The sequence below is a fragment of the Acomys minous genome, assembly GCF_964271855.1.
Source record: "Acomys minous genome assembly, chromosome: 6".
Taxonomy (NCBI): domain Eukaryota; kingdom Metazoa; phylum Chordata; class Mammalia; order Rodentia; family Muridae; genus Acomys; species Acomys minous.
This window is the reverse complement of record NC_140487.1, coordinates 111,559,391-111,584,966: the sequence shown is the minus strand read 5'-3', so window position 1 is coordinate 111,584,966 and position 25,576 is coordinate 111,559,391. Positions and strand designations below refer to the sequence as shown.

Here is a 25,576-nt window from a genome sequence, read left to right as displayed (position 1 = left end):
AAAATATGGGCTTTCCCCTTAAAGGAAGCTTATGTTTTCAGATTATTAACTTGTCTAGCAGTCTCTCCCAGTATCTTGCAGGTAACTGGAGCAGAAGCCTGGATAGTCCCCTGCAGGAACTGCGTCTCTCCCTAGTGCACATCAATTCTACACGAACTGACGTCTCCATGGTCTCTGGGCTGTCGCAGTGGTTCCAGAACGCCTTCTCTCATCGGCAGGAATGGGCGGGAATAAGAGCTTTGACAGTGTGTCTGGTCCTTGTCAGTTGCCTAGCACTTTGGTGCATATGCAGGATGCACGTCCGCTAACATCACACGCAGGCCTCTATGATGCAAGCATTTGCTGCACTGGAGGCTGGGCAATCTCCTCAAATGTGGCTTGGCATGATAGAGAAGTAATCAGTGACGGGTATAGATCCTCCGTTCACTTGGCAGACCAAGGCCATGACACTAATGTGCTTCCGTTTCCCCTTCCTTGGCATGGTGAGAATGGCATATACTCAGATATTGCCTGCCGTAAGGCATGGGCACCTGCAAGGGGTGTAGGACAAGGTACCGCAGGGGGAGGACCCGATTGTCCGACTCTGAGTCCCCCGAGAAGTAAACCTGATTGCATAGAGGTTGATGTCGGAAACTGTCTTGTTTGCTGTATGTTGGGGATGCCCACAGACAGCAGATCAGGACCCCCCTCTCCTCCTCAAAAAGACATCTTGACAGGCCAATGTGGCCCCAGGAGGATCAGGTCAATGCTTCCCCCCTCTGGTTAATGCCCGCTCCCTTCGGGGACCCAAGCTCACCTGTATATGATGGATCCATCTACCTCCTTTTCTAATAAAGAGAGGGAAGAGAAGAAGAAGAAGATGTTGAAGAAGATGTTGGGGACGGGCTACATGGCCAATGTTCAACCATCTTGTCAGCCTATTTCTCCAGTGCAGGGGGGACAACCTACCAGGCATTCTCTGTGCCACTTGCTCAAAATTTAATGAATAAGGGGGACCTAAATGTCGATGCCGCCCCCGACCAGCAGGAAAGACACCAACACCGGGAACTCTTCTCGCCGCAGTTTATTCAGGATCCTGGAGTGACCACGGGAAAAGCTCCCACAGAACCTTTATAGTGTGCCTGGTCCTATCAGAGACTGCCACATTGTCGCTCCTGGTTGGTGCGTTCGGATCACGCCACCTCATGCTATGCCTTGTTCAGATCACACCACCTCACGCTATGCCTTGTTCAAATCACGCCACCTCACGCCATGCCTTCAGGCATGCGCATAAGGGGCTTGCTCACTGCGCATAAGGTTTACTCACTGCGCATGTGCAAAAGGGGCGCATTGTGCCAGGGAAGCAGCAGGGGGCGCTGCTATCTGTGGCTCTCCACACTCTACCTCTGCCAGTGTTGGGATTACAGGCATGCGTCACCACGCCAGCTTGGGGACTTAGGTTTGGAGACAGGAGAACTCTAGAGAAAAATGAATGACTCAGCCTGCACTCTTCCCTCATAATGACTTGACTTCTCTGCCTATAAACACACACACACACACACACGATTGAATATTAGAAAATTAAACCTTTAATTACATAAGCTGTTTTTAAAAAATCATGAACAGAGTGATTTTTCCAGAGACGCTGGAGTTGGCAGATGGCCACTGAAGCAGATCAAACCCCACCATTTCAGCAAATGCTCTGCTGCCTTGGGGGGAGGAGGAACTGCTCTCTGTCCTCAGAGATGCAGCCCAGGACAGGACCCACAGTCCTGGCAGGGTGGACATCAGCTCTGCTGCCTAGCAGCCCATCCACGAGACCCAGGGCCATCCCAAACGCAGCACTCAGGCCATCAGCTCTGAGGAGCTGGTCCACAGTGGAGGGGAGACTTCCAGGTTCCAGGGCACTCAGTGAGGCCCGGGCCTGGCAGCTCTAGCCCTCTCTGTCTAGGAGAAGGACCGCTGTGATGCCTGCTCATTCGTTTGCATCCCATTTCCCTCATCGAAGAATCATCGTGCACAAACACCCCCACCTTCCCCAGTCCTGGGTCTTCAGGTGAGCGAGGGGCTCAGAGTTTGCAGGTGGCCTGGGCCTGGGCCACTTTAGAGCTGGTTTTCCGGTTCAGGGCTTGACAGATGAAGTCCCCGGCTTCGAGGAGCTTCTGGAGGTTCACACCCTTGGGGAAGCAAGATAAGAGGATAAAGTCAGTCAGAACATTGCCTTCAACATCCAGGGCAACAGACAGCAAAAGGGAAGGCAGCAGTAAACAGGCCCCTGCTGTGACCGTGGGCACCACTGTCTGTGAGGTTGTGGGACCTGATCAGTCTTGTCCCGCCTCCATGTTCAGGGCCCAGCACAGGGCCTGGCACGCAGGAGATGCGATGTTTACTTGTTTGCCTTTGTGTGTCTTCTCCTGGGCTGGGACTGGCACCCAGGCCATTCCTCATGTTAGACATGGCTTTGACTGCTGAATCTCATCTCCAACACGACCGACTGTGTGACTCCGGTCTGCAGTTGGATACTAGTGCCAGGCACACTAAATAGTTTCTTCTCGTGCCTCACCACCGTCCTCTACCTCGAGGACACACATTTCCTTAAGCCTGTAACCCTTTTACTGCCATTACTCAAGTTCAAGACAAAACAGCGAGGCTGACAGCCTGTGAGGAACAGATCTGGATTTCAAACTGTCGGATTTCTTTCTTTCTTTTTCTGGGGTGGTGGTGGTGGTGGTGGTGGTGGTGGTTTTGAGACAGGGTTTCTCTGTGTAGCCTTGGCTGTCCTGGACTCACTTGTAGACCAGGCTGGCCTCAAACTCACAGCAATCCACCTGCCTCTGCCTCCCGAGTGCTGGGATTAAAGGCATGCGCTACCACACCCGGCTTAAACCATCAGACTTCAAAGCAGAGATGCAGTGTGACTTCTTTTTTTTTTTTTTCTTTTCTTTTTTTTTGGGGGGGGGGTTTCAAGACAGGGTTTCTCTGTGTAGCCTTGGCTGTCCTGGACTCACTATGTAGACCAGGCTGGCCTCGAACTCACAGCGATCCGCCTGCCTCTGCCTTCCGAGTGCTGGGATTAAAGGCGTGCACCACCACGCCCGGCTGGCTGCAGTGTGACTTCTATGCCACTGCTGAGGTCCCTGAAGAGTCTGGTGGAGCCCTGTGTGGCTAATGGAAGGAAGTCACTGCAGGTCATGAAGGTGCCCCTGCTCCCCCTTTCAAGACAGGGTCTCTGTGTAGCCTTGGCTGTCCTGGACTCCCTTTGTATACCAGGCTGGTCTTGAACTCACAGCGATCCGCCTGCCTCTGCCTCCTGAGTGCTGGGGTTAAGGGCGTGTGCCACCAGGCCCGACTGAGGCTGGCCCTTAAGGCCCTTCCCATGCGTACTTACTGAGGGGCTCTGCCTTAGAACTGAACTGTGGGGGTCACTCTGAGATCCTGGTCTCTTGTGCTCACAATCACGGTTCAGCAGACCCACGCCTCCTCTGCTGTGCTCCTTCCTCTCCAGACCACTGATGATTCCTTTTTTGGTTGGCTCCTTCTCATCCTTGCTTGGGGTCTTAGTCTAGGCCACCAACTGAGCCTCTTCTTCTGTTGAGACTCTCATCTGGTGATTATTCATACACCACCCCCCCCCCCCCCCCGCTCTGTCAGGACCTCTCACCCGACAAGGGCTCGCTCTCCAGATCAGCCACTTTCAACTCTCCTAGTTGACTGTTGCACTCTTCTCTTCTCTTGCAGAAATATAAAGCTTCCACAATCCCTGGCGCCCTTCTCCTAACGTCTACCAACCCTGAGCACGCCACGTCTGTCCTCACGATTAACAAGGGAGCGAGCCGAGCACTGGTTGGTTCAGGGATGTCACCACCAGGGGGCAGGCGGGCTTACCGTGTGAATCCCTAAACCAGTCAGCATGTAGACCAGGTCCTCGGTGGCCAAGTTCCCCGATGCCCCTTTTGCATAGGGACAGCCTCCAAGTCCCGCCACAGAGGAGTCCACGACGCTCACTCCCATCTGGAAACATAAGGATGGTGAACTGTGGTTACTGCCGGAGCCTGGAGCCCACAGGGTCGCTTCTCATAAACCTTCTGCCGCGTTGTCAGAGATTCTGCCAGAGCCAATCTGCTCTCTACTCTGCCAGGCGGAAGCCATCGAGGGACAGAGCTTCTCTCGCTTCTGTCTGGAACAGTGAGTGAGCATCCTCTGTCATAATGTCCCCTCTGAGAGGACCTTCCCCCATGCCCTCAGAGCTGGCTCCTGGCTCTGTTTCACCCTTGGAGCTCTCCTCAGTCATGTCCAGTGTGAGCGGCTGACACTAGACACATTTCCTTTGAGGTGTTTTGTTTTGAATAGAGCCAAAGAAATGGAAGGTTGGTGGGTTCTCAAAAGGATTTTCTGGTTTTTTTGTTTTTTATTTTTTCAAAAATATTTATTGTTATGTATATACAGTGCTCTGCTTGCATGTACACCTGCACGCCAGAAGAGGGCACTAGATCTCATTATAGATGCTTGTGAGCCATCATGTGGTTGCTGGGAATTGAATCAGGACCTTTGGAAGAACAGCCAGTGCTTTTAACCTCTGAGCCATCTCTCCAACCTTCAAAAGGATTTGTAACGGGCCAGCAAGATGACTCAGAGGGAGGTCGGGTGTGGTGGCACATGCCTTTAATCCGAGCACTCGGGAGGCAGAGGCAGGTGGATCGCTGTGAGTTTGAGGCTACAAAGTAAGTCCAGGACAGCCAAGGCTACACAGAGAAACCCTGTCTCGAAAAACCAAAAATAAACAAATAAATAAATAAAGGGCTGGAGAGATGGCTCAGTGGTTAAGAGCATTGGCTGCTCTTCTAGAGGTCCTGAGTTCAACTCCCAGCAACCACATGGTGGCTCACAACCATCTATAATGTGATCTGGTGCCCTCTTCTTGTGTGCCTGTGTACATGCAAGCAGAACACTATACAAGTAATAAATAAATATTTAAAATAAATAAATATGTTCAGAGGGTAAAGGTGCTTGCCACCAAATCTGACAACCTGAGTTTGATGTGCAGGTTGAGGGAAAGAACTCCTCTACAGATGCACTAAAATCCTGTCAGGTCTTCAGGTGTTAACACCAGCTGTGACCCTGATGCTGACAGGAAGACCAACACCAGAGGGCGCCACTTGCAGCAGGCTCCACCAGCTTATTCCTCTTGGTCCCACTGCTGCCGTCAATGCCTCCCCACAAGGGGCGCAAGCACCCCCTTCAGGCCTCTGTACCTGCATAGCACCCTCTCTTGTTCATCAATGGGAAGCAATTCCCTCAACATACGTGTGCCACCTTCTGTGGCCTCAGATACATTTGCTTCAACTAATAAACACAATGAAACTGTACTGCCCTGACACAAGCCCTCTGGGAGAATGGGCAGATGGCTTTCATTACCTGCAGGGCCACCAACGTGTTGGCCAGAGCTTGACCGTAGGTATCATGGCAGTGGACAGCCAGTGCGGCCACAGGCACTTCATGCATGACAGCAGTCAGCATGTCCTTCATGAGTCCTGGGGTGCCCACACCAATGGTGTCCCCGAGGGAGATCTCATAGCAGCCCATTGAGTATAACTTCTTGGCGACCTGGAGAAGTGAACAGATACGTAAGAGCCACCCGCATGTGACACTAGAGCTCAGAAGCAGGGAGTCTGTGACCAGCCAGTTCTCCTCCCTCTGAGGTGCTGTGTGCCTACTGAGTCAGGGCTCCCAACAATTTCAATGGAAGGGACACACATTACCCACAGGCTGGGAGACTGAGACCCAGAAGGCAGCCAGCAACTGCAGCAGCGGCTGACTTCCCTTCCCAACGGGCGCTGACAGGGATCAGGGAAAGCCCTTCCTCTGGCAGTAGCACCTGTGGACTGTGGGTGTAAAACACGAGTTGGATTCTTTGTTTGTTTTGTTTTGTTTTGTTATTTTTGGTTTTTGTTTTTTCTGTGTAGCCTTGGCTGTCCTGGACTTGCTTTTGTAGACCAGGCTGGCCTCGAACTCACAGCGATCTGCCTGCCTCTGCCTCCCGAGTGCTGGGATTAAAGGTGTGCACCACCACGGCCGGCATCTAGTTGGATTCTTTAAGAAGCAGAGGAACCATGCAACTTTTCAGAAGCTCCTTTGCATCGTTTGCAATCGGCTGACTGTAAAGCCTAAACTGCCAAAGCCACACACCCCACACCACCCCACCCCACCCCACGGAGACTGCTATACTTGGCCTGAATAGAGTGAAGAGGTAGCAGGAGACACAGTTGCTTACTGATGATCATCCTCATAATGACACGGTGACTTCCCACCCTCCACCCCTGCTCACACGCCTATCAGGTGACAGTGGTGCAGGCCTCTGGGGCCATGTGATGCTGAGCTCAAGTCCCCGTTCTGCTGCACGCTGGCCACTGCACTGAACGCATAACTTCTCTGAGCTTCAATGTCTGCTTCTAGAAAGTGGTGATGGAGCCGGGTGTTGGTGGCTCACGCCTTTAAGCCCAGCACTCAGGGAGGCAGAGGCAGGCGGATTGCCATGAGTTCGAGGCCAGCCTGGTCTACAAAGTGAGTCCAGGACAGCCAAGGCTACACAGAGAAACCCTGTCTTGAGGAAAAAAAAAAGTGGTGAGGGGCTCCGGTGAGGGCGGTGGCAACAGGGGTCAGGGGAACACAGCAGCCAGAGGCCATTCCTCTGACTGGATGCCACCTGGTATTGGGGAGAAACAAAAGGGCTCCGTGGAGCACACTGGATGAGACCCAATCTGCTATCTGCACCCTGGGTGACAAGTGACTTGCTTCTTCAGAGGCAGAACAGCATCAAATCGGCAGCGGGGTTTTCTGGATGAAATGGCTGAAGTTCCTGGCTTACTCAACGGTTCCTATACTGGGAAAAGAAGGGGAGGGACGCCGCGCCAACAGGCTGCAAGGAAGCCAACCCTCACGGGCCCTTCCCCCACTCACTGCACACACCTCAGCTACTTTAGCCGAAGAGATCTTCCCCTCGTAGGGGCACCCGAGGACACAGGAGATATACCTGCAGAAAAACAAACGGACCGGTGTCAGTGTCCCTAGTGTCCCCAGCTCTTCTGCCATTAGAATGACTGATGACCCATCTTACACACATCCCTGCTGAGCCCTCAGTAAACATGAAGCTGACAGGAGGCTCGCCGGATGCTGGGTGAAAGGTTAATTCCTGAGTAGGCAAAAGGCTCTTTGGCCTAGTTCTGGGCGGAAACACCAGAGAACCTTGCAGGAAGGGTGGGGCTAAGAGGCCACAGTTAGAGCTGCAGGTGGAGGAGAATTTACAATAGCTACAAGGAACTAGGGTGCACTTGAGCTGTCTGGAGCGCGGGGAGGGGGGTGGGGGTGGGGGTGGGGGGGTTGGGAGGGTAGGGGGGGGTAGGTAGGCCAGCATTCAGGTCATCGATGCCAGCGCCAGCATCAACATACAGGTTAGCACGAGAACGGCAGGCACGGATATGAGTCAGGACCAAGGCCCCAGGGCCCCGTGGCTCCTCCACATATTTATTCAGCTGGTATTTGCTGAGATGAAGATGATGTGCCAGGCGCTGAGCACAGAGCAGTTCCGAGGACCCATGAATGGATGGGCCCTAGCCTCCGGGAGCTTGTTCAATTCAGGAAGACGGCGAACAGAACCACAGTCACGTTAGGAGGGGGTGGTAATTCCAGAAAGAGAGAAACTGGGAAGGACGCATGGAAAGGAGGAGACACAGGCAGGTAGTGTAGCAATGGTTAGCTAGGCAGACCTGCCGGAAGCCATGGTGCTGAAAGGCACAGGGCGCAGGGCATTTTTGAAAGCATGTTTCAGTCAAGGCAGGAGTCTGGAGTGCTCAGGACAGAATTCTAAGACACGGGGAGAACCAGGGGCCAAGGAGTCTGACACGAGACAGGAGGGAGCCCTGGCCTGACTGTGACAGTCTTATGGGCTGTGCTGAGGACTCTGAGTGTCACATGTCCACCCTCATCACCTGGCTGCCACTGAGGCATCTTTAGAGTGACACTAGGAATGGTAGTCCAAGCCTGTAATCCTAGCACTGGGAGACTGAGGCAGGAGGATTGCCAGCCTTGGTTACAAAACGAGTTCCAGGTCAAAATGAACTTAAAGAGTGAGATGGTACCCGGGCAGGGGTGGCGCACACGTTTAATCCTAGCACCTGGGGGGCAGAGGCAGGTAGACCTCTGTGAATTCCAGGCCAGCCAGGGTTACATAGAATGACCCTGCCTCAATACATAGATTAAAAAGCTTAAAAAGAAAGAAAAAAGAAAAAACAAGAAATGGAGTAAATGTCTGTTGGACCAACATTTCAAAAATCTCAGTGTGCTTTTTTAAAAAAATAACAAAAAAGCTGGGCGGTGGTGGCGCAACGCCTTTACTCCCAGCACTCAGGGGGCAGAGGCAGGTGGATCACTGTGAGTTTGAGGCCAGCCTGGTCTACAAAGTGAGTCCAGGAGAGTCAAGGCTACACAGAGAAATCTTGTCTCAAAAAACAAAACAAAACAAAACAGAATATTATGTAAATAATGTTGTGTCTGCATGTACAACTGCATGCCAGCAGAGGGCACCAGATCTCACCATAGATGGTTGTGAACCACTATGTGGTTGCTGGGAATTGAACTCAGGACGTCTGGAAGAGCAGCCCGTGTTCTTAACTTCTGAGCCATCTCTTCAGCCCCCTTGGTGTGCTTTTTACCTTAAAGTTCCCATTTCCTATATCTCCAAACAACACTAAGCAAGGAAGAGTGGTATGGGGGCGCATCCCTCTGATCCAAGCCGGTGGATCCCTGTGAAATTCCAGGTCAGCCAGATCTGTCGAGGGGGGAGGGCAGGGTGGGGAACCACCAAGACAGAACACAGGCCTGGGAGCTGGGGGTGGGGGCGCATGACTGGAGACCCATCATCCCCATCTTCCACCCACCTATCAGGCCTCTGTGTCAGGTGCTGTGATGGCAGAATACAGCACTCGGGGACTGTAGGAAGCGGGACAAAGAAAAACCAAGAGGAGCTGACATCCATGGAGGACCCTGCAGGAGCTGAGAAGCAGAGAGAAAGGGGAGCGTTCTGCCTGGGGAGGGGGAGCACAAAGCCTTCTAGCAGAGAAGATGGGGTGCCGCCCAGAGGGTGTGGAACATCACAGGAAAGCCTTCACCCGGCCCCGGACAGCGCTCACTGGTAGAGTACCTGCCTGGTTACAATGCTTCACCCGCAGCTCTCTGTTTTGTTATTGCTGTCGCTTGCTTTGAGATGTGTTTTAAAGGCGCGTGCTACCAGTCCCCACGCCACCAACCAAGTCTCAAGTCCTGGGCCTGGGCACGGTGGCACAGGCCATCCCAGCACCCCAGGCAGAGACAGGTTGGTGTCTGTGAGTTCGAGGTTGGCCTGGTCGACACTTGGTCAGTCAACAATTTAGGTCTGAGAGAAATCCTGGCTCCTCTTCTGACTACAATCACTTGGAGCAAGGTTCCCAGGTGAGGAGCTGGGGTTGCCCCGCCCAGCAAGAGCCTGAGGAGGAGAGACTGGCAGCTGGGAGAATCGGCTCTGTTCTACAAGGGCATTGAGAAAAGCCAGACTCCCCCAGAAGCCTGACTCACCCTCCCACAGGGATGCTGGTGGCCTGTGTGACCAGACTCACCCTCTCACAGGGATGCTGGTTGCCTGTGTGACCAGACTCACCCTCCCACAGGGATGCTGGTTGCCTGTGTGACCAGGCTTACCTTCTCACAGGGATGCTGGTGGCCTGTGTGACCAGACTCACCCTCCCACATGGATGCTGGTGGCCTGTGTGACCAGACTCCCCTTCCCACAGGGATGCTGGTGGCCTGTGTGATCAGACTCACCCTCCCACAGGGATGCTGGTGGCCTGTGTGACCAGACTCACCCTCTCACAGGGATGCTGGTGGTCTGTGTGACCAGACTCACTCTCCCACATGGATGCTGGTGGCTTGTGTGACCAGACTCCCCTTCCCACAGGGATGCTGGTGGCCTGTGTGACCAGACTCACCCTCCCACAGGGATGCTGGCGGCCTGTGTGACCAGACTCCCCTTCCCACAGGGATGCTGGTGGCCTGTGTGACCAGACTCACCCTCCCACATGGATGCTGGCGGCCTGTGTGACCAGACTCACCCTCCCACAGGGATGCTGGTGGCCCGTGTGACCAGACTCACCCTCTCACAGGGATGCTGGCGGCCCGTGTGACCAGACTCACCCTCCCACAGGGATGCTGGCGGCCTGTGTGACCAGACTCACCCTCTCACAGGGATGCTGGTGGCCCGTGTGACCAGACTCACCCTCCCACAGGGATGCTGGTGGCCTGTGTGACCAGACTCACCCTCCCACAGGGATGCTGGCGGCCTGTGTGACCAGACTCACCCTCTCACAGGGATGCTGGTGGCCCGTGTGACCAGACTCACCCTCCCACAGGGATGCTGGTGGCCTGTGTGACCAGACTCACCCTCCCACATGGATGCTGGTGGCCTGTGTGACCAGACTCAGCCTCCCACATGGATGCTGGTGGCCTGTGTGACCAGACTCACCCTCCCACAGGGATGCTGGTTGCCTGTGTGACCAGGCTTACCTTCTCACAGGGATGCTAGTGACCTGGGTGACCAGACTCACCCTCTCACATGGATGCTGGAGGTCCATGTGGCCTGACTCACCCTCTCACAGGGATGCTGGTGGCCCGTGCAGCCTGACTCACCCTCTCACACGGATGTTGTTGGCCAGTGCAGCCTTCATGACTCCATCAAAGCGCTGGAAACTCTCTTCTATAGAGCAGTTCGCATTCTTCTGAGTGAAAAGCTCAGACACAGCACCGAAGATGCTCACTTCCTTGGCACCTGCAGCTACCTGCCGATATCCAGGCGAATACCATCAGCACTTTGATCCTGAAGAAACTGGTCCAGCGGCAAAAACGTTGCACAAGTTTTATGAGATGTGACTGTTATAGGCTGAACATTCACGCACAAACACACACACACACACACACACACAGACACACACGCCATATATTGGGGCATGCAAGATGGCTCAGGCTCAGTAGATCAAGGGCATGTGCCGTCAAGCCTGATGACCTGAATTCAATTCCCCAGGACCTACATGGTAGAAGGAAAGAATCAACACACTTAAGTCACCCACTGACCTCCACATGAGTGCCATTGCACATGCATGTGTGTGTACACACACAAATGAACACATTTAATAGTAATAAACATGTGGACACCCCAATCCATGGTTCCCCAGAACACATTACCTACTTGGAGGAAGGGTCATTGCAAATGTAATTAGATTAAATGAGGCCACACTGGAGCAGGGCGGGCCCCTAATCCAGAATGACTGGTGTCCTTAAAAGATGGCTGTATGAGGACATTGAGATGTGCAAAGACACTGAGATGTAGAAGGCCACAAGAGGGCAGAGGCAGGCACTGGAGCAAGGCACGTACGAACCAAGCAGTACCAAGGCCAAGCGGGTCACTCCCAGTCTCTACAAGATCCATGGGACGGGCTCTCAGGAAGCCTCACAAGCAACCAACACCTCCTGACCTCCAGAACATGAGGCTGTAAAGCAATTCTGTTAAGAGTTTGCAGAACTTTCTCGAGCAGCTCTAGGAAATGCTTACCCTTCAACTAGAAAACAAAATAAAGCTAGTGGTGGTGACGCACGCCTTTAATCCCAGCACTCAGGAGGCAGAGACAGGTGGATCTCTATGAGTCTGAGGCCAGCCTGGTCTACAGAGTGAGTTCCAGGACAGCTAGAGCTGTTATACAGAGAAACCCTGTCTCAAAAAAACAAAACAAAAACAAAAACAAACAAACAAACAAACAAAACCAAAAAAATAAAAGAAACCAAACCAAGGCCAGGATGTAGCCCTGGGCTGGAGCATTTTCCTAGTAAGTGTGAAACCCTTGGCACCTGCAGATACCAAAAAACCCCATCAAGTCTCACAACTTCTAAGGAAATCAACCCTGCCACTGTTAACCTGAGAGGTCACTATTTTTTTGTTTTGTTTTTGAAAGATTTATTTATTTATCATATATACAGTGTTCTGCCTGCATGTACACTTGCATGACAGAAGAGGACACCAGATCTCCCTATAGATGGCTGTGAGCCACCATGTGGTTGCTGGGAATTGAACTCATGTCCTTTGAAAGAGCAGCCAGTGCTCTTAACCTCTGAGCCATCACTCCAGCCACCCGACCCCCCACCCCGTTTTTAAAAAAAGATTTATTTATTATGTATACAGTGTTTTGCCTACATGTACCCCTGCCCACTAGAAGAAGGCACCAGATCTCATTATAGATGGTTGTGAGCCACCATGTGGTTGCTGGGAATTGAACTCAGGACCTCTGGAAGAACAGCCAGTGCACTTAACCTCTGAGTCATCTCTCCAGATCAGGTCACTCTTGAAATAAATTTAGGCCAAACCGTATACTCAGCCTCTTATAGAAATCACACGTAGCATCCATGTGGAGCGCTGGTACCTGTCCCTAAGGAAGAGAGTGACATGGGCTGCAGAGATGGCTCAGCAGGTAAGCCCTCCTGCTCCTGCACAAGACCTGGGTTTGACGCCTACCATCCACACAGCCACTAACAACTGTGTGCGACTCCAGTCCCAAAGGATCTGATGGCCTCTTCTGGTCTCTGGAGGCACTGCATGGTACATGGTACACAGCCATGCAGGCAGGCTAAACAGCAGTACACGCCAAGTAAAAAATAAACAAAATTTAAAAGAAGAAGACAAAGATGAAGAAGAGGAGGAGGAGGAGGAAGAGGAAGAGGGTGATCCCAGGATGTAATGCTTTTAACAAGCCTGTGTGGGCTGGAGAGATGGCTCAGAGGATAAGAGCACCACCTGTTCTTCCAGAGGAATAGAGTTCAATTCCCAGCAACCACAAGGTGGCTCACGGCCATCTATAATGAGGTTTGGTGCCCTCTTCTGGCCTCCAGGTATAAAGCAGTCATATACAATAAGTAAATAAATAAATATTAAAAACAAACAAACAGCCGGGCGTGGTGGCGCACGCCTTTAATCCTAGCACTTGGGAGGCAGAGGCAGGCGGATCGCTGTGAGTTTGAGGCCAGCCTGGTCTACAAAGTGAGTCCAGGACTGCCAAGGCTACACAGAGAGACCCTGTCTCAAAAAACCAAAAACAAACAAACAAACAAACAAACAAACAAGCCTGTGTTCTCAGCTCTTATTGAGCACGGCTCATTGGCATGTACCCATTGCATCATTCCCGGTTCACTGGGCAGAACTGACTGAGATGAAGCAGTTTGTCAAGGCAACAGAGCGATGAGTGACAGGGTTGGACCACTCCCCCATGCCCCAATCCGATGCTGCTCATCCTCACTGGAGACAAGCTGTTCAGAGAGACATCCCAGGACAAGACAGACACCAATGCTGTCATCCACTCTCAGGGCCTCAACAGGTCAACTTCTTACCGCTGCCTCAAAGCCTTTCATATTTGGAGTCAGAACTGGGTAGTTGACGCCGGGAAACTTCTGGATGCCCTTCAAGACTTCAGAGTTGTCAGCCATCTGGGAGCCAAAGAAGCCAAGAGCTCAACAGTAGAGAAAACCTTCATCGCTGACTCTTTTGTCCCCAATACTTTTCTTATCTCTGTCACCAGGAGACACCCTGGGCAGTGTGACCTTGGCAGGTCCCATGGCCACTACTGCCAGCTCTGCCGTACCTCCAGGCACAAGCAGTAGTCATTTAACAAGAACTAGGTCCAGGGCCTGGAGAGATGGCTCAGAGGTTAAGAGCACTAGCTGCTCTTCTAGAGGTCCTGAGTTCAATTACTAGCACCAACATGGTGGCTCACAACCATTTATAATGTGAGTTAATGCCCTCTTCTGGCCTGCTGGCGGGTGCATCCCCTTGAGTTTGAGGCCAGCCTGGACTATGGAGTGAATTCCAGGACAGCCAGAGCTGTTGCACTGAGAAACTCTGTCTCCAAAACCAAAAACAAACAAACAAACAAAAAGCCGGGAGGTGGTGTCCCACGCCTTTAATCCCAGCACTTGGGAGGCAGAGGCAGGCAGATCGCTGTGAGTTTGAGGCCAGCCTGGTCTACAAAGTGAGTCCAGGACAGCCCAAGGCTACATAGAGAAACCCTGTCTTGAAAAACAAAAAACAAAACAAAACAAAAAAAGAACCGTCTCTGATGGAGCCTGGGCACCGCTCCCTCTGTACTGCCCAGCACTCAAGCGTCATGGGATCCTTTGCCCAGGCCTAGGAAGCAGCAGTTCTCACTCTCCCCACAACACAGATGTTGCAGATGGGCGTGGGGAGCCCATACTCTTGGAGCTAGGAGAGACCTCGGAGGCTACCTCAAACCTGACAGGGCAAACGTCCTCCTTATTAGCAAGGGCTCCTGTAGGCCAGGGCAGAGCTCAGAGTGAAGCAAACACGCCCCCCCCCGCCCCACCCCCACCACCCCTTACCCCAGTTGACGCCCTTCCTGTGCTGCACTCCAGAGCCAGAGCCGAGACTCACCCGAAAGCCCTCAAGCCAGGGACCTGGTCCAGTGGCTCTAAGAGCAACAGGGACACTTCTTTCCCTCCCTCCCTCCCTCCCTCCCTCCCTCCCTCCCTCCCTCCCATGTGGGCCAGGCTTCTGGAGGCTGGGCTTACCTGAGGCACCCACTTGGGAGAGACGAAGCTGGTGGCCTCGATAACGGGGAGCCCTGCTTCAGAGAGCATGTCGATCAGCTTGATTTTCACTGGGGTAGGTACAATATTCTGTAGTGGACAGAAAATTCAGACAAGTAAGACATTGCTGCGCAAAGCCCGCCGTGGCCGCCAGCCCCGAGCTTCGGCTGCGCCAGCCCCTCACTGTCTCAGACACGACCATGGGCTCACTCACGCTCTCCAAGTACCGCCAGCTGCATCTCCTGGCATAGATGGCCGCTCACCTGAAGTGTTCATATGTACGTGCAAACACTATCTGCCTCCTGTGCAGACTCTTCCGTAGCTCAGTGTGTTAATCTAGGACCCCATCATAAACTCAGGGCAACGTGCCCCGGTTGGAATGGGTAGAAATAAACCACTGCTCTCTGGGTGCTGTGGGATGGACCCCCAAATGTCACACTCTCCCCCCTTTTCTCTTTCCTCAGAGCACTTTCTCCTTCTTCCCCACATATGGTCACCAGCAGAGCCTGTTGATGTCTTTCTAATCTGCCCTCAAGATCCCGGGAGTTGTATGGCATGGCTTCCCTCTGTCAACTGGAAACTCCATTGCCTCACCTTCCTGCCCAGAAGCCATCCATGAGAGGCAGGAGCAGCGGCACTGGTTCAGCAGTAAAGAGCCCTTGCTGCTTTTCCAGGGGACCCATGCTCAGTCCCCAGTGTTCATGCATTCCCATGGACAAATGCCCATTAACTTCAGCTCCAGGGAGCTGATGCCCCTTCTGGCCTGTGTGGGTACTGCATGCACGTGGCAGATATACACACAGGTATACACACACATACACAAAAATAAAAACAAGCCTTAAGCCAGGTCATGGTGGCACATGACTTGTAAAAAAATTTTTTTTTCAAATTCTTTTTTTTTTTTTTTTTTTGTTTTGTTTTTCGAGACAGGGTTTCTCTGTGTAGCCTTGGCCATCCTGGACTCACTTTGTAGACCAGGCTGACCTCAAACTCACAGTGATCCACCTGCCTCTGCCTCCCGAGTGCTGGGATTAAAGGCGTGCACCACCAAGCCTGGCTGTAAAAATTTTTTTAAAGATTTCTTTATTTACTTTATGTGCATCTGTGTTTTGCCTGCATGCATGTCCCTGGAACTGGAGTTACAGACAGTTGTGAGCTGCCATGTGGGTGCTGGGAATTGAACCCATGTCCTCTGGAAGAAGAGTCATCACTCTTTTTCTTTTTTTTTTTTTTTTTTTTTTGAGACAGGGTCTCTTTGTGTAGCCTTGGCTGTCCTGGACTCACTTTGTAGACCAGGCTGGCCTCGAACTCACAGCGATCCGCCGCCTCTGCCTCCCGAGTGCTAGGATTAATGGTGTGTGCCACCATGCCTGGTCCAGCTAGAGCTCTTAACCGCTGAGCCATCTCTCTAGCCCCAGTAAACACCTTTAATGTCAGCATTCAAGGGCCAGAGGAAGGTGGATCTCTGAGTTTCAAGCCAGTCTGGTCTACAGAGAAAGTTCCAGGATAGGCAGGGCTACACAGAGAAACTCTGTCTCAAAAAAACAAAACAAACAAAAAAAAAACCAACAATAACAACAACACAATAAACTCTTTCATGACTCCTTACTGACAGCCAGTAGGATTATAAGTCTTTTTTTTGTTGTTGTTGTTGTTTTGGTTTTTTGTTTTTTTGTTTTTCGAGACAGGGTTTCTCTGTGTAGCCTTGGCTGTCCTGGACTCACTTTGTAGCCCAGGCTGGCCTCGAACTCACAGCAATCCACCTGCCTCTGCCTCCCGAGTGTTGGGATTAAAGGCGTGCGCCACCACGCCCGGCTCTTTTGTTTTTTTCTTTTAATTGGTTTTTCAAGAAAAGAGTTTCTCCGTGTAGCCCTTCTGTCCTAGACTCACTTTGTAGACCAGGCTGGCCTCGAACTCGCAGAGGTCCGTCCGCCTCTGCCTCCCGGAGGGCTGGAATTAAAGGCCTTCGCCACCACCCGGCTTATGTTATAAGTCTTAATGATTCCGGGTCCTCCTCGGGAGGGGGGGGCTTCCTGTTGTCCCACGGGAGGTAGTGGGAACTGAATTTGGGTCATCTCAGCAGGAAGCACTCTTAACCACCGAGTCATGTCTCCAGCCACGTCACCAGCCACATTTCAAGTGCTCAAAAACCACACTGCTACCATATTGATGGTGTATGAGCCGCATTCAAAGTTACCCTCGGTCACGTGAGTCCTGTGCCCACAGGTTAGAAAACTTCCATTAAGCTTTATGATCCTTCGTTAAGTGAATACTTCCACATACACCTAAGCTTTTCTGTTTCTCTTACGTAGGAGTGACACGGATTATATAGTCTGTTTTATAGTCTCGAGTCACTTGATGTACTTTTGTTTAACAGCTGCATACTATTCCAGCTTATCAAAAGTCCGTAACATACCTGCCCCAACCTCCCCGGGGGGCTCCAAACAGAGGCATTAGCCGTCCCCTCTGGGTGGCGTCCATACTTTACCTTTTCATTCTGCAGACCGTCCCGGGGACCGACTTCCACGATCTTCACCTGCTTCGGGAAAGCGCCCATGGATGAGGTGCTGGCCTTCGGTTTAGAAGAGGAGAAACAAACGTCAGGGCTTAGCAGGGGTCTGCCATTGTTACCCCAAGCAGCCATACGTCTCCCTACTTAACTCACATCTGGGATCTTTCAGGATTAAGATTAAAAAACAAACAAACAAACAAACAAAAAGATTTAAAAAACAAACAAACAAACAAACAAAAAGATTTAAAAAACAAAAACAAAAAAACCTGTGCTTTGATCAGGAATGAGCAAGAAAGCCATGCTTGCAGGCGGGCCCCACTTTTCACTGTCCACTTGGCTCCATTTGCACATCTCTCACTCAGCAGGCCCCAAGCTCCTCACTGTCCAGTACTCACTCCATCCTGCCTATCTCTGCAAGAGATATCCCGCGCATCCTGCTGCTCAGCTGGACTCTTGACTCACCCCTGCCTCTGGTCATTCTGCCTTAGAGGCTCTGCAGGGCTTGGCTCTGGCTGACCTCATTACTCACTCCTACTGTTCCAGTTCCTTCTACCCCTTTGCCCAACAGGTTTGCTCTGCTCCGGTCCCCAGCGCTGGTTGTTGCCCTCTGCCCGGAAGGCTCTACTTTTCTTACACCCTCAATCACTTAGTCAGCCAGAGAGAGCCTTCCTCTGGCCAACCCTCTCAGGAGCTAGTCACCTTTTGGTACTTGGTATTTCACAAGACTATTGGCTTCAATATAAGCTCGGGAACCTTGCCTCTCTCCAACCCCTCTCTACCTGCCTGGCACTGTGCCTTGAAGTGCTGCAGTCAAAAACATTTCGGGAACAAACAATGCACAGAGGGCACAGCTGCCAGGAGGGGGCACAGTCCCCGAGCACCGGGAGTTAGTCTCAGATTCAGCAGCAGTGACAGGGGATGTGGAGAAGGACTTTGCTGTGTTAAGGCTTGTCTAAAAGCCTGATTCTAGGTTGACGGATGACATGGGGGACAGTATGTCTGAGGAGGTGACATACCCAGCAGCTGAAGAAAAATACTTTCCCCCCAAATTTTAAAGCCTTTAGCCCACTGTCAAGTCTATCTCTACCCACCTAGCGGATCGTCTGTGAATATTTACTCATTTTATGTGTATGGGCATTTTTGTCTGCATGTACGTCTGTATGCCACATGTGTGCAGCGCCCTTGTAAGCCAGAGGAGAACGGCATAGCCCTTAAGTCTGGAGTTTCAGGGGGTTGTGAGCCACCAGGCAGGTTCTAGCATGGAGGTGGGAAGAGCAGCAATCACTGGAAGCCAGCCCTTCCCCCACCCCCAAGTAAACACCCTGCAGTGGGGCAAAGGGAAAGGGATATTGTATAATATAGCAAGGACAGCAAGGCCCTGAAGGCCTTAAGGGGGGACTTTTGCCCTGCCAGGAATCTGCTGGACCTTCTCAATGCACCTGAAGCAGCTCTGGTTTTAGCCGTCAAAACTCCTGACAGACCAAGGGGGACCAGCCCCTGAATTACAGGAAGTCAGCAGGGGGCTGGAGAGGTAGCTCAGTGGTTTAGGCTGCTCTTCCAGAGGACTTGGGTTCAATTCCCAGCATCAACACGGCAGCTCACAACTCTCAGTAACTCCAGCTCCAGGATCTCACACAGACATATGTGCAGGCAAAACATCAATGCACATAAAGGTAGAAATAAATAATTAAAGCAAAACAAAACAAAAAAAACCACAAGAAGAGACAGCAGTGGTGGCACATGCCTTGAATCCCAGCACTCGGGAGGCAGAGGCAGGCGGATCGCTGTGAGTTCATGGCCAGCCTGGTCTACAAAGCGAGTCCAGGATAGTCAAGGCAACACAGAGAGACCCTGTCTCAAAAAACAAAGCAAAACAAAACAAAACAAAACAATAAATAAAATAAAAAACACAAGAAGAGTGAAAGGTCCCTGCGATGGAGTCTTTCTCCAACAGAGACTGGCAGCCTCCACTGGTATATCATCCTAAAATAGCCCCAGTGGGGTGTGAGTGTCTTGGGCTGGTGACTTGGTGCTACTGGCAGCTCTTCCAAGGGCCTGGGACAAAACAGAGGCTCAGTAAGTAAACGCTGAAGCAAAACCTGCTCCCAACTTCCTTTTTTGAAACAGGTTGAACTTAGGTCCACTTCCTGCCCCAGAACATTTCTTCATATAACAATTCAGGCCAGGTGTGGTGGCACACCTGCCACTCATGAACCTGAGTCCCAGCACCTGGGAGGCGGAGGCCAGGTGTGGTGGCACACCTGCACTCATGTACCTGAGTCCCAGCACCTGGGAGGCGGAGGCAGGAGGATCAGAATCTCAAAACTGTCACCTTCAGCTACATAGTAAACTTGAGGCCAGCCTGAGAGATGTGAGATCTTATGCTTAAAAAAAAAAATCCCAGAGGCAGCCGGGTGGTGGTGCCGCACGCCTTTAATCCCAGCACTCAGGAGGCAGAAGGCAGGCCGATCACTGTGAATTCCAAGCTAGCCTGGTCTACAAAGTGAGTCCAGGACAGCCAAGGCTCCACAGAGAAACCCTGTCTCGAAAAACAAAACAAAAACAAAACCAAAAAGCAAAAATAAAACAAGGCTGGGCAGTGGTGGCGTATGCCTTTAATCCCAGCACTCGGGAGGCAGAAGCAGGCAGATCTGCGAGTTTGAGGCCAGCCTGGTCTACAGAGAGAGTCCAGGAGAGCCAAGGCTACACAGAGAAACCCTGTCTCGAAAAAACAAAACAAAACCAAAAACCAAAACATAATTATCTAGCTGGGCACGGTGGTGCATATCTGTAATCCCACAGTCAGAGAGAGGCAGGCCGATCGATCTCTCTGAGTTTGAAGCCAACCTGGTCTACACAATGAGTTGAGAGTTTACACTCTGTCCCAAGCAAACAAATAAACAAGCAAACTAACTTGTATTATCCATTAAATTTTCTTTTTTAATTTTTTTTGTTTTGTTGTTGTTTTTTGAGACAAGGTTTCTCTGCATAGCCTTGGCTGTCCTGGACTCACTTTGTACACCAGGCTGGCCTCCATCTCACAGCGATCCCCTGCCTCTGCCTCCTGAGTGCTGGGATTAAAGGCCTGCACTCCTATGCCGGGCCTCCATTTTCCTTTCTTTCTTGGACAGCGTTTCTGAGTAGCTCCGGGTGTCCTGGAACTTGCTCTGCCTCTGCCTCCACAGTGCTGGGATTCACCCGATACACACCAAGATTTTTGAAATGTTAATTTTCTTAACTTTCTTAAATTGGGGTTGGCATTTTCCTTTGATCCCTGAGCAATGGGTGGAAATGGGTGGACTAAAGATACAGAAGTGGTTTTCTGAGCGATACCCACTAGCGGTATGGAACGTGTAGTTTTTCCAAGTACTGATACAATGCCTAAACTCCCCAACATAAAATCGTCACTAAGCTGAGGTTGGAGCGCCAGCAAAGCACCAGTGACTACCTGATCACTCACTAAATCACCCTGAGATAAGGCTATCTATCCATTTTATGCATAAGCAAGTTGAGTCTCTTGTCACTCAGCCTAGAAAGTGACAGATCATCCGGACGCCAGTTCGCGGTTTAACCAGCACGACTCTTAGACCCCTTCCCTTCCGTCACTGCGAGTGGGAGAACCCCAGGATCGAACAAGCCCAAAGTACAGTTCCGAGGGAATCCCTGTCCCGGCCCCCGCGATCCAAGTTCTCTCCGGGAATCCAGAAAAGCAACAAGATCTGGGAAAGACGGCGGACAGGGATGCGTTTGCTTTTCCCATGTGGAACGTGTTTTCCACTAACGAAGCTCAGTTAGGGAAAAGAGTCAGAGTCAGAGTCACCACCGTAAGGGAGTTAGGACCTCCAGGAAGGTGTCCCAGGTCTCCATGGTGACAGCAGGTCGCTTCACTATACCCTGGCCTCTCGGCTTCCCCGTTTCTGAGCAAGGGATCTGAGCCAGACCGGCTGGGTCCCGAACTTTCCAACCCTCCAGGCTCCGGCCCCTAGAGCTGACCCGGCTTCACAGCAGCTGACGAGGCCCCGCCCGATCCCCCTAACTGTCACCCGCCTGGGGCACTTACAGCCCGGAGAGACGCCAAGCCCACCAGCCTCCGCGGGAAAGCCTTCCTCACTGTCGCCATCTTAGCCTAGAAAATCCTGAGTCCAGCCCGCTGGGTCCCACGTGACCGCCTATAGCTTGGAGTGGCCCGGGCCTTGGGGCGGAGACTCGTGAGTGACGTGTAGTTCCCAGCGTTGGCTCCACCCCCAGCCTGCCTGTGTTTTTCTTCCTGGCTGGTTTACTCTCCACTCAACAGAACTGTTTTTCCGCTTTGGTTTGGTTTGGGCTTTCTGGTATTATGTTGACCAGGCTAGCCTGACACTTACCATAACACTCGGGTTGTGCTAGGACTCATGGCAATCCTCCTGCCTCAGTTTCCCAGATGTTGACAGAAATGAGCCTATTCAATAAGTTTTCTAGGCTCCCCATACACAGACACAGAGCAAGGAGCAAGAACACGGAGGTGGATAAAACTTCAGCCAGTTTGCACACGCCTTTAATCCCAGCACTCAGGAGGCAGGTGTCTCCAAAAAGCAAAAACAGGCTGGGCCGTGGCGGCATGTTGCAGACATGAGGGCAAGTCATAGAGGCTTTGTTTGACAAAGTTCCAGAGACTTCCGACTGTCCAGCATGATCTCTAGACATCCAGAGCAGCTGCTGAGGCTTTGCTTGACAAAGTTCCAAAGAGCTCCGGCTGATCACCACTGCCCTTAAATACAGATGTAATGTTGTTTAGAAATCTGCTATTTCTCCTAAAACTGCTTTTTCTCTTTATTTCTCAGTCATAAAGAAAATCATACAGAAAAAAAAACCTTTTTCCCACAGAGAATGTTGAAAGAGGGCATCTGGCCAAAGACTTGAGACAATAATTGGGGTTTTTTTTTTCTCTGACTGTGAGCACCCAAGCAGAAACTGCATGAAAGAAAGTTAAGACCTTGACAGAACAGTATCTGCCTAGACACTGTTACCTGTAGAAACATTTCCTTAGAATCTTCTTTGAGAGCAATAGAAGGTGGGCTTGGAACGTCATGCTTTACAGGTATTTTACAATAGAGGACCCTTTGGCAGTTAGCCTAGGCTTGGACAGCACACCTGATGGTCTGGGACTGGAAGTGGGTTAAGTTTTTTCTTTAGAGAATGTCTAGCTCAAGCTATGTTGCTATGGCCATCTTGTAAACACACTGGCTTCAGCCCAGGGAAAATCATGATTAAACGTTCCTATGTGGCCGGGCGGTGGTGGCGCACGCCTTTAATCCCAACACTTGGGAGGCAGCAACCACATGGTGGTTCACACCCACCTGTAATGTGATCTGATGCCCCTCTTCTGGCCTACAGGTGTGCAGGCAGGCACAACACTGTATACATAATAATAAATAAATAAATCTAAAAAAAAAAAAAGAAACAAAAACAAAAAACCCCCCAAAAACGTTCCTGTGTATTGTTTAAAAAGTAACAATAATGTCATGCTGACCATTGCTTAAAAATTAATTGATTTTTGTTGTATGTTTTGTTGTAGGTTACAGACCTTTTTGTATTTCCTTGTTACTCTGTATATTTTTGATTGCCCTAGTGATTATAAAGATAGAAAAAAAATCATCATATAATCGGCAACAAAAAATATTGAACATAATTTTTTTTACCATTTTTTATTAATTTATTCATATTACATCTTGATTGTTAGCCCTTCCCGTTTCCTCCCATTCTTCCCTCTCTCCCACTTCCCCCCTTCTCCCCTCCCCTATGTCTGTGATTGAGGGAGACTTCCACCCCCTATACATGCTCTAAGATTATCGAGTCTCTTCTTGGTAACTTGCTATCTTTCCTCTGAGTGCCACCAGGCCTCCCCATCCAGGGGACATGGTCAGAAAAGGGGCACCAGAGTTCATGTGAGAGTCAGATCTCACTCTCCACTCAACGGTGGAGAATATCATGTTCGTCGGCTAGGTCTTGGTAGGGGTTCGAAGTTTACTGCCTATTTCTCCTTGGCTGGTGCCTTAGTTTGAGGAGGACCCCAGGACCCAGATCTGCCTGTCATAAAGTTCTTCTTGTAGGTTTCCAGGACCCTGTGGATCCAACTATTTCCCCATTCTTCCATGCTACTCTCACCTAAAGTCTCAATAGGATGTCCTCTCCTCTGACCCACTTTCTTGGATTGAACATCATTTCAATAAAATACTGGAGTTGGCCCAAGGAGAAGGGGCAAGCAAGTAACAGACATGAGAGAGTAAGTTAGAGTGAGATGGGGAACAGCAAGAGAGACGGATGGACGGGGATCAGCAAGCAAGAAAATTACAAAGATGGGTAAATGCAAGCAAGGAGATAGATCGAAACACAAGCGGGTAAGCAAGCAAGGAGTCAGACAGACAGCAAGCAAGACAGAGACAGATAGAAAAGGTCTCCTAAGCCGGGTGGTGGTGGTGCACGCCTTTAATCCCAGCACTCGGGAGGCAGAGGCAGCTTGGTCTACAAAGTTAGTCCAGGACAGCCAAGGCTACACAGCGAAACCTTGTCTGGGGGTGGGGGGCGGGGAGGGAAGCAAAGTTCTCCTGGGCTTTAAGACCTTCAGCTTGTACCCATAAGACTGAGCCTCCAAGTATTTCTTTTTCCTCCGTTCCTGAGCCTCTCCTTACTTCTAGTTCCTCTGGCTAGTTGTTCAGTCAGCAGTTAGTTCCCTTAACCAGCCATTTCCCACCTGCTCAGTTCTCTCTTCCTCAGATCCACTTCTCTTCTCTTCTCTCTGCTGTTCCTGGAGCTAATCTCGGGGAATGGCAGTGGCAGACACATTTAATCCCAGCACTTGGGAGGCAGATCGCTTTGAGTTCAAGGCCAGCTTGGTCTACAAGGTGAGGCCAGGACAGCCAGGACTCCAAGACGGATCCTGTCTCGAAAAAACAAAGCAAAAAATAAACAAACAAAAAAACCCCAGACAAAAACAACAAAACCCCTGAATTCCTACTAGGGACTGTATCAGTTGAAAAGAAGCCTGGTGCAGAGGTCTAAGCCAGCTGCCCAGGAGGCTGAGGTAGGAGGATTTATCAGACAGCCTGGGTTACAGTGTCAGACTTTGTCAAAGAGAGAGAGACACACAGAAGAGGGGGGAGGGGGAAGGAGGGAGAGAGGACGGAGGGAGGGAGAGAGAAGGGAGGGAGGGAGGGAGGGAGGGAGGGGGGATGGGTAGTGGTAGGAAGGGAGGAGGGAGAAAACATGACAAGAAGGCCAGAACACAGCCAAGCTCTATTTTGTTAGTGTCCTGTTGGCTTTGCTGCACATGACAAGCTGATGTGTGGGTCATGAAGACAATGGTGATCTGGGTTACCTTCCAGGACTTGCAGGAAGGACTCTTCTTGAGTCCTTGCAAGTCTTCGAAAGCTCTAAAGGTGGTGGCGGCAGCTGGGCGCAGTGGCACACGCCTTTAATCCCAGAACTCAGGGGGATCACTGTTGAGTTCAAGACCAGCCTGGTCTACAAAGTGAGTCCAGGACAGCTAGGGCTACACAGAGAAACCCTGTCTCAAAAAACAAAAACAAAACAAACAAACAAACAAACAAAAAAACAAAAAAAGAAAAAGAAAAGAAAAAAAGAAACAAAAAAGGTGGTGGTGGCGTGTAGGCTGTGAACTTTTTCAAACCTACTTTATTTGGGGTTCTTTAATGCTCATACCTCCCTTCCAACCCACTGACCCCAGATAGGAGAGAAAAGAGGTTAATGGGAACAGGAGAAGTAGACATTTTTTATTACTCAGTTTCTTGGAGCGATTCTACTGGCGTAGTCGGCAGGATTCCAGCAGACCGGTTAAATAGCAAACCAGCAAATCAGCAAAGGTGACTGCAACCACAGCTGCCAGAACTGTTTCGAAGTAGAGCGACGAACAGCCAAACAACAAAAAGCAATGCCAAACCCAGAAAGCCAGAAAAGCCAAGCCTCCTGTTTGGGGGGCTCATATCTATATTTATCTCCTCTCAAAGACTGTCCTATCAGTAGCAAAAACCATGCCCCAGGGGAAAGAGGCGGTTCCTCTTCTGGTGGACAAACATCACCTGTTCTCTCACAAGTCTGTTTCCAGTGGAAAAACACCGCATACCCTCACACAAATCTGTTTCACATCTCACACTTGGGATCAAAACAAAAATTCGTTTATATCCACTACAGTGGTGCATGCCTTTAATTCCAGCACCCGGGAGGCAGAGGCAGGTAGGTCGCTGTGAGTTTGAGGCCAGCCTGGTCTACAAAGCGAGTTCAGGACAGCCAAGGCTACACAGAGAAGCTCTGGCTCAAAATAACAGAACAAAAAAAAAAAAGTCAAGGAAAGAATTCTAAATGTACATATTAAAGAAAAATATTAAGGAAGTCAGGTAGTGATGGCAAAATGCCTTTAGTCCC

At 50.9% G+C, this 25,576-nt stretch overlaps 1 protein-coding gene and 1 long non-coding RNA gene across 2 annotated transcripts in view; one reads left to right on the top strand and one right to left on the bottom strand.

The window, feature by feature from the left end:
- The window catches only part of LOC311601058, a 403,201-nt gene that overhangs the window by 366,831 nt on the left and 10,794 nt on the right, over positions 1 to 25,576 (top strand). The gene's annotated exons all lie outside the window — the stretch shown is intronic.
- HMGCL (3-hydroxy-3-methylglutaryl-CoA lyase) lies at positions 1,551 to 21,359 on the bottom strand. Its single transcript, XM_084787194.1, has 9 exons — positions 21,219 to 21,359; positions 17,135 to 17,218; positions 14,629 to 14,736; positions 13,435 to 13,530; positions 10,693 to 10,841; positions 6,946 to 7,009; positions 5,395 to 5,583; positions 3,865 to 3,990; positions 1,551 to 2,156 (listed from the first exon to the last, which is right to left on the bottom strand). The coding sequence occupies exons 1-9, from the start codon at positions 21,276 to 21,278 to the stop codon at positions 2,049 to 2,051; spliced, it is 984 nt and encodes a 327-aa protein (XP_084643320.1). The 5' UTR covers positions 21,279 to 21,359; the 3' UTR covers positions 1,551 to 2,048.